General features: G+C 38.1%; 1 protein-coding gene across 4 annotated transcripts in view; it reads left to right on the forward strand.

The window, feature by feature from the left end:
• LOC103277727 (afadin- and alpha-actinin-binding protein) overlaps positions 1-4,020 on the forward strand; it is a 29,558-nt gene extending 25,538 nt beyond the window's left edge. For all 4 annotated transcript variants that reach the window (XM_008103713.3, XM_008103716.3, XM_008103714.3 and 1 more), the window contains 2 exons: positions 946-1,120; positions 3,425-4,020. In XM_008103713.3, coding sequence (XP_008101920.2) covers positions 946-1,120; positions 3,425-3,554 — 305 coding nt within the window. In that variant the 3' untranslated portion in view covers positions 3,555-4,020. The remainder of the gene's footprint in view (positions 1-945; positions 1,121-3,424) is intronic.
• The last annotated feature ends 5,621 nt before the right edge of the window (positions 4,021-9,641 follow it).

Consider the following 9,641-nt stretch of genomic DNA (forward strand, 5'->3'; position numbering starts at 1 on the left):
TGAACAACTGGCAAGAGACCAGTCTCCATTAGGACTGGCTCTATCAATTGTAGGAGCAGCAAAAGAAGAATTGTTCTGCTTTTACATTTTTCAGGAGCTTCTACAAGTGTTTTTTAACTGAGCCTCTAACTCAGCGGTTCCCAAACTATTTTGGTAATGGAACCCTTCAGAAGACTTTTTTCCTCCTGTGGAACCCAACTCTATCCTTGATTTTTACTAAGCATTGTGAACCCATAAAGTTTTTCCTTCTTTCATCTATTCCTATTGCCTGAGCATTTTGTATAATGTATTAGGTTTCCAAATAAATGGAGTTTTAAATATAAACATAAACATTTATTTTGGTACCAGAAAATACTGGGTATAGCCACAAATATTTATTTTGCTACAAGAAAATATTAAAAGTTATGAATTATATATATATATATTCATTTTTATAGTTTTGAAATTAGCTGAATATGCAAATCCAAGGCGGTATCCAAGTTACTCCTAAATTTGTTTTTGGTGTAAGCATCAGCCAAAAAGACTGATTTGCTTTGATAGTGGACATGAAGAGGAGCATTGTTTGGATAGCCTTTAGCCTTTCTAGATACTGATGTCTATCACTCCAACCCAAAAGTCATTCAGTGGCACAGATTCAAATTTTGTGTTCAAAGCAAAAGTATATTGAAGTTCAATAAGATCTTTATCATCTGGCATGGACTTTTTAAAAAGTTTTAAAAAATGATTTTAAAGATTTTTTCCAAACTCCCTACAATGTTTTTGTGGAACCATAGAGTTCCACAGAACACAGTTTGGGAACCACTGCTCTAACTGGTCAGTAGTGGATGTTCAGCTGCATAGTCCTTTGGATTGATCCAGCATCACTGCTTGTACAGATTTAGCCACCTTGGATAGAGCTCCCTACCTCTAGTCTTTCCCTCTGTTTTACTCTTTCTTTGCCCACAGAAAATGAAGGATCAGCCAAACAAAACAGATGGGCCAGACCCATTAGCACCCCATACCCAAAGGTCCTTATCACTCCGTGCTGCAATTCAGAGCGCTTCAGAAAACGACCACTTATCTCTAACCCCACCACTCCTGCCACATGCAGACAGCAGAGGAAGTTCCTCCCACAGGATTGGTGAGTCGATTTGTTGCCTCTTGCCTTTGTCAGACAGTAAAGTGATAACACTACGTAACACTATTTTTGTTCCTGGGTTGTAAATGTCATTTAAAAATTATTTCTGTCATAAAACATGGGAAACGTTTATTAAACTGCAAAAACTTCATGGTACTTTCTGCAGCACATTTTGCTAGAGTTTTTCAATGAATATCTCAAGAGTCTCAACCAATTCAGCATAGTTTGTGGCAGTCACAAAAACAAAATTTCAGGAGTATAACAACTACTTTCAAAGTAAGTACCACACAGGTAAAAAGGAAATAACACTTTCAAACCAGGAACAGAAAAAAAATCCAGATTTTGTTACATAGTGTAATAGAGACAACTCACAGAAATCTAGGGTGATGGGTCATTTCTGAAACGTGCAGCCCAAAGTTCTGGTTTAATTTTCTCTCTGGATATATCTATTATTCATACATGCTTGATAAAAGTTTTAAGCCTGGGCATTATTTTTAAGTCTTTATCATACTGATAAATATCAACTTGTCTGATTGTTCAGTTAGGGGCTAATGGGGGTTCTAAGCCAACAGCATTTAGAGGATCCTATGTATTCCACACACATTGCAAGCCATGGTTTGCTATTTGTTTGTGAATTCAGGCTTATCCAAACCATGACTTATTCTTAGCCTGCGGCTGCAACCTTGTCTTGTTTCTCCACCTTTCTGCTTTAAGATGGGAGGTAACAAGGAGGGAGTAGCAGAGGGAACTAACCAGAAATGTGACTGTGGTGAAAATAATACTATGTAACAAAATTAGAAAAAAAATCTGTTCCTGGTTTGAAAGTGAAATTTCCTGCTTAATTGTGCGGTACTTACTTTGAAAGTACAGTAGAGTCTCACTTATCCAACATAAATGGGCCGGCAGAACGTTGGATAAGCGAATATGTTGGATAATAAGGAGAGATTAAGGAAAAGCCTATTAAACATCAAATTAGGTTATGATTTTACAAATTCAGCACCAAAACATCATGTTATACAACAAATTTGACAGAAAAAGTAGTTCAATACGCAGTAATGCTACGTAGTAATTACTGTATTTACGGATTTAGCACCAAAATATCATGATATATTGAAAACATTAACTACAAAAATGCGTTGGATCATCCAGAATGTTGGATAAGCGAGTGTTGGATAAGTGAGACTCTACTGTACTGTAGTTGTCATGTTCCAGAAACTTTGTTTTTGTGGCTAAGGGTAGTACTATTATTTCCTTCACATTAGGCAATTCATTTGTAATTTTACTTCATGAAAATATGCCATTTTTAACGTTTCAGTGTATAGGCTTTTGCAGTTTAATAAACTTTTTGCATGTTTTTATGCTAGAACCAATTAGGCAATGACATTTATAATCATGTTACATAGTGTAATAGTTTTAAGCAACAAACTATGGGCAACTATGGCTAATTGTGATGTGACACAAGAGTCTAAGAGACCATTGGTAGTGCAAAGTTATAGCAGTATGACACCACTTTTGCTGCCATAGTACCATTCTCTTGAATCTTAGGTGTTCTGTCAGAGAAGGGTAAATATCTCTCTGTCAGAGAAGGGTAAATATCTCACAAAACTACAAATCCCTGCACTCCACCATCAATCCATGGTAGTTAATGTGGTGCCAAACTACTATAATTCTGCACTGTGGATAGAGCCTAAAAGATGGCTGTCAGAACAGAGAAAAGGGAAATGGAGAAAAATAATATATGCTATGCTAATAATATATATACATATAATATTTATTATAATAATAATATACTGTAATTCAATATACTACTAATAACAATATATAATAAAATTGTAATGTAATCCTAATATATTAAATATAATACTACTGATAATATATAATGATAAACTGTTTTATTATTGTATATGTATATTTTAAGTTGTAATGTTTTTGATTGTGAGCCACTTTGAGTCTCTGTATGGAGAGATAAAGCGGGATATAAAGAAAATAAAAATAAAAGGCTACTTCTAGGTAAAACATTGATTGAATTGATCTGTTTATTAAATTTGGTTTTGGAAATAGTGTTGGTGTAAGATGGAGATGATTGTTGGTTGTGGGGAGAAGTGATGACAGTGTGATAAGAGTTGCTTGTGTGGATGTTAATTCTCAGTTTGAAAAGCATCTACTACAGAAATATTTCAGTCAGAATTTACTTCTGTTTCCATAAATTTGAGATGGCGAGGAAGAATCCCTAGATATTTATAAAAGTTTCACAGATTATAATTGAAGTTCCTATACACTCTTGTTCCCCTGCTGTCTGCTTTCTAGGCCAGCTTCTCCCATGCAGATTATCCAGAATAAGGAGAGTCACCAAGACACTGCTTCCCAAACAGAAACTCCCATGAAAAAGGACCTTCCTGATGACCTTTTGGAACGCTTCCTGAACAGTTTCCTCTAGAGACATCTTCCAACCAGACTGCTTAAGTTTTAAATGCATTTAAACCCTTTTCCTCTAACCTCAGTTTATATTAACCATTCTAGTTTTAGGAAGTTGAAGTGTTGTTCTGACCTTGACAAATCTTTTTTCATTTGAAATACTAGAAATTACTTCTTCTGCATAGAAAAGGTTAGCAAAAATATATTCGATAATCCCACAGAACTATGAATGTACAGAAGTATGATAATTTCTTGATAGGACCTAATACTGGGAAGAGCAGTTAAGTTTTATCTGGCATTGTGCCTGCTTTCAGGGTTTTCTTTTTTAAAGTTAGTGTGTGTTCCTTTTTCCCCTCTGTATTTAAATTGTAAGTTGAGAGCTAGTCTGCTCACCTAGTATGTTTTTCAAGGCTTCAATCACGAGATTAAAGTAGTTCTCTTCTAAGGGCACCTGCCTTATAATAAAGATGTATTATTTTTTACATAAATATGGTTTCTGTTTTAATTTTGTGAAGTGGCATCGCAACCAGGATATTTGATTTCAAATCCTATCTACCGTGTTTCCCCGAAAATAAGACAGTGTCTTATATTATTTTTTGCTCCCAAAGATATGCTAGGTCTTATTTTCAAGGGATGTCTTATTTTTCCATTTTTCCATTCACATTTATTGTTGAATAGAAAATGAATATTTATTGTATACTGTACAATAGTTGTCATCACAAACCAGCATAACCAGACAAACTGAATCCTATCAAGAATTTCTTCTTACTACCATTATTTCCATGTACAACACTCTATGGTATGTACATGTACCAATCCTGCATGCTCTGGTGTTCTGTTTGACAGGCGCTTGGCCTGCTTCCATACAAAAACTTTGCTAGGTCTTACTTTCAGGGGAGGCCTTATATTTAGCAATTTAGCAAAACTTCTACTAGGTCTTATTTTTTGGGAATGTCTTATTTTCGGGGAAACAGGGTATGTGGATTATTTGAAAACTTTCAGCCTAAAACTGTTAATGAGCAGTGATTGGGAGCAGCCTGAATCAGACCTGTGGGCACTCAAAATGTATCAAATCGCTTTGGTACAGGCATGGAAAATTGCATTTCATAGCCAAACAAAATGCACACCCTCAGCATGTATGTATGAAATCTAATTGAGTGTTTCTGAATTGTGTGACAAGCAGCTAATAATAATGTTAGTGCAATAAGTATTTAAAATTTAATTTGTGATGCTGACAAATATAGAGGTGAATATTAATAAACTGATAGCTGCACACCTGGTTCATCCTTCTGATTTTTAATATTAGTTATGATTTTTGTTTTTAATATTCTTTATTTTCATAATTTTCTGTGTGTAATGTGAATGTTACTATGGTTGATGTGAATAATTTTATAAGTTAAGATTCAAGGTGTATTATAACATCATTCTTTTACCATGTTATACGATGTAGATAGAAATACAAAAACATAAATGAATGCAAATTTATCACTTCTGTTTGTTCGTTTAAAGAAGATACAGTAGATTTCCAGGAGGGAGCTGAGTCTGGATCTACACTGCCCTATATCCCAGAATCTGATTTCAGATTATCTCCTTTGAACTCGATTAGGCCCCTTCCACATCTGAATAAAATCCCACATTATCTGCTTTAAACTAGGACATATGGCAGTGTGGACTCAGATAACCCAGTTCAAAGCAGATATTCTGGGTTATGTGGCTGTGTCGAAGGGCCCTAAAATAATCCAGTTCAAAGCAGTTATTGTGGATTACCTGCCTTGATATTCTGCATAATATGGCAGTGGCCCTTAAGGCTCTTCCAGACAGCCCCTATATCCCAGGATGTCTGTTTATCCCAGATTATTTGGCAGTGCGGACTCATACCATGTTTCCCCAAAAATAAGACAGTGTCTTAAATTAATTTTTGCTCCCAAAGATGCGCTAGGTCTTATTTTCAGGGGATGTCTTATTTTTCCATGAAAAATAATAAAAAATGAACATTTATTATAGACTGTACAGTAGTTGTCATCACAAACCGGCATAACCAAACAAACTGTGACTCTTATCAAGAATTTCTTGTTACTACCATTATTTCTATGTACAACAATCTATAGTATGTACATTTACCGATCCTGCATGCTCTTGTGTTCTATTTGGCAGGCATGCTTCCAAACAAAAACTTTGCTAGGTCTTACTTTCGGGGGAGGCCTTATATTTAGCAATTCAGCAAAACCTCAACTAGGTCTTATTTTCTGGGGATATCTTATTTTTGGGGAAATGGTATAATCTAGTTTAAAGCACAAAACCTAGGATCAGATCCTGGGATATAGGGCCTGTCTGGGAGGGCCTTGAGTCTACACTGCCAGATAACCTAGGAAAAATAGATAATACTATGGCCCATTCCACACAGCTGTATAAAATTCCACATTTTCTGCTTTGAACTGGGATATAAAACAGCGTGGAGTCAGATAATCCAGTTCAGGGCAGATATTGTACATTATCTGCTTTGATATTCTGGGTTATATGGCTGTGTGGAAAGGCCCTTAGTTATCTTGAGTCCATATTGCCATATAATCCAGTTCAATGTAGATTTTACACAGCTGTGTGGAAGGGGCCCATAGTGTAATCTGGGACGAGATTCTGGGATTTTGGGCCTAAATCATTTGGGCTCTTTAACCTTCCCGCCGAAATTGAACGCCGGCAATGCAAATGAGCCGGCTCCCGTCGTGCACCGCGGCCTCCGTCCCTCAGCCTCCTCTTGGCGTCGGCCGCCATGTTGCGTCGCTTCGCTGCTGTCGGGCGGCGGGCGCTCCTCTGCGGGGGCGGTGAGGCCCAGCCTTCTCCGGGCAAGTCCTGGGCCTCGAGTGAGGCGCTATGGCGGCGGCTGCAGGCGGGTGGGGCGTCCGTGGTGCCGGGCTTCCTCAGCGAGGAGGAGGAGGCCCTGCTGGTGGCGGAGCTAGAGCCGCAGCTGAGGCGCCGGCGCTACGAAGAGGAGCATTGGGACGGGGTGGGTGGCGCCCGAGCGGCCGTGACGTCACGCTGAGGGTTCCTTTGTGGGATTGCCTTGGCGCGCTCTGAGGCTGAGGGCCCTTCCCCACAGCCATACAATCCAGAAGATCAAGGCAGGTAACCCACTGGGTCTACACTGCCATATAACCCAGTTCAATGTGGGGTTTATACAGCTGTGTGGAAGGAGCCTCTCTGCCAGACCCCCCTCACAAGGTTGTTGTTTGGCTCAGTTGAGGCGAGGCGCTTAGGCCCCTTCTACACTTGTATACAAACTCCAGATTATCAGATTTGAACTGGATTATATGGCAGTGTGGACTCAGATAACCCAGTTCAAAGCAGATATTGTGGATTATCTGCCTTCATATTCTGGGTTATATGGCTGTGTGGAAGAGCCCTGAGTCAGACTTCAGTTTAGTGGAAGAAAGGCAATGGAAAATAAATATCAAATACTGTAGCAATGTTAGAGGAAAAAGTCATTAAGCTGTGCATAATGCAGGACTACAGGCAGTCCCCGGGTTACAAACATCCAACTGACAAACGACTCATAGTTAAAAAACTGAGGTTTAACAACAGGAAGAGAAAGAAATGTACTCAGAAGGAATTCACTCCTGAAAGAGTTATCATGGGGAAAAGGTGTCTCCACTGAAGCTTTATCCCCAATCCTTGTTTTCACAACAAGCCACATTTTTCAAACTCCAATTACACTATGTAACGCGATGTGTGTTCCTGGGTTATAAATGTCACTTCCTAATTGTTTCTATCATATTTATTTATCGTGTCAGAAACGAATTGAGAATATACAGTTTTAATGTATAAAAAAATACAAAGTTTAAAAACTTGGCATTATACTAAATTTCCTTTGACCAGTAACTGGCCACTTTGAGTGCCTCTGGTGTCTCTATAAGAAGGTCCTCCATGTGGTAGGGCTCTGTGGTTTGCTTTTCTCCACACTCATATGTCATGGACTCCACTTTGTGGCCCCATTTCTTTGGCTCTACATCTCATGGTGCCAGAGTGCAGTCAGTTCAGCGCCTTCCAAGTTGGCCAGTCTTCTGTGTGCCCAGGAAGGAGTTTCTCCTCTGGTATCAGACACTGATTGAGGTTCGACTTCTGGGCCCTTCCTTGCCGAGGTGTTCCTGCAAGTATCTGTGTAGATCTTAGAAAGCTACTTCTTGATTTAAGATGTTGGTTTATTTCATGAAAACATGGGAAAAGTTTATTAAACTGCAAAAGCTTTGTTTTTGCAGGAGGGACATCCTGCAGCACATTTTGCCATAGTTTTTCAATATGTGATAGAGTCTTAACCAATTTAATTAGTTTGCGGCAGCCATAAAAACAAAGTTTCTGGAGTATAACAACTACTTTCAATGGAAGCACTGCACAGTTAAACAAGAAATGACACTTTTAAACCAGGAACAGAAGAAAGAAATTCAAATTTTGTTACATAGTGTTATAAATGTATTGTGGCATCTTACAACTTAACTATGAAATTGATTAGTTGAAGACCATCACAACCACCAGGTGAATAAAGCATCTTGAATTTGTACCAAATAATGGTTGGGGGGGTGAATTAGGGAGTGCTTATCTCTGCCTCAATGTCCTGAAATGAACCATGGCCATGAAGCAGTGAGCCACAAGCCCTGTTCCCACTGATACAATCCAATTTTATTTCAGAAAACAATGGCATTGAATCTGTTCCTGGAGCCAAATCTTCCTCCACTGCTGGGAATAGTTCATTTTTGACTACACATTCCAGATTCACAGGCGGCTTGGGTATACTAGCTGAAAATAGTGGGAGTTGTCCAACCTTTCTCTTTATCTTATTCTCTCCAAATGAACAACCAGGAATCTTCCTGGACTATTGGTCACTAGCCCTGCTTCTTTCTCTCCTCCGTTGAACCAATTTTTTCAAATTTTGTTACATAATGCTATTACGGGGACAGAAAGTGAGGTGAAATCTTCTGAACAGGGGCACAGACAAAAACAAACACCACAGGGGTGTGAACCCTTCTGTGTGCTATCCAAAGCTAAAAGATCTATATATTTGGCTGGAGTTACACTTAAAAATGTACCTGCTCTGACTTATATACAAATTTAGCTTGAGAACAAACCTACAGAACCCATCTTCTTTGTAACTTAGGGACTGCCTGTACAAGCATTGATGCCCCTTCACTTTGAGTGCATCATTATATTCCCTTTTCTCCCAAGACAACTGCTATACCACATGCATTCTGTACTAGGAAAAGTGGGCAGAGAGAGATCTGCCACATTATGCAGTGGTGGCAGGTTTAGTTGGCACTCAGAAGGGTAGTTAGAAACTTCTTTATATTGTAAAGTTATAGTGCTATGATGCTTCTTTAATTACTGGGCCTGCATCCTTTGCGATTCTGGGACTCCATAAACTGCATATCCCAGGAGTGTGTATAAACCAGACCTAAAATCTTTGACTGATTCACTCTTTCTCCCCCTTTCCAAAAATTCATATTGCAATTATCTTACTGTCTTTTGACATTATTATTATATTTGTATACAATCTTTTTCTCTTAACAGAGACTCAAAGCTGCGAACAGTGCAAAACACAGTATAAAACTTAAAAACCATAAACATTAAAATAGAATTAAACCAAACATTATTTAAAAATAAATCTGTTTAAACTATTAAAACATTTAAAATACATTAGACAGCACACTATCTTGGGCAGGTCACATTTATTCAACCCATTTAAAAACAAACTTGCCTATTTAGATGTGTTTTATTTCTCAGAAAAAGTAGTGTTCATTTAGTAAACTCGTTTCTTCCCCAGACAAATAAGGTTTATACCTTCTCCATACCTTAGACCTATTGGTAGAATAGAATAGCCAAAGGCTATTAACTGGCACTTTTTTCTGGAAGTCAAGTTTCTTCTAAGAGTTGCTGTCTGTAATAGTTTGGCATCTCTTTCAAGGCTTGGTATAAGACATCCTGCCCAAAGCAAAGGATAAAGTAGGTCTTCTATATACAGAAGCCAACAGGATTGGAAAATGAATTTTACTTCAATCCAAAAAAAAATAAAAAAATGGAATAGGCTTTCCCAATGTGCTCAAGAGTTTGGAGCACTCATGAGCAC

The sequence above is a fragment of the Anolis carolinensis genome, chromosome 2 (genome assembly GCF_035594765.1).
Source record: "Anolis carolinensis isolate JA03-04 chromosome 2, rAnoCar3.1.pri, whole genome shotgun sequence".
In the NCBI taxonomy this organism is placed as follows: domain Eukaryota; kingdom Metazoa; phylum Chordata; class Lepidosauria; order Squamata; family Dactyloidae; genus Anolis; species Anolis carolinensis.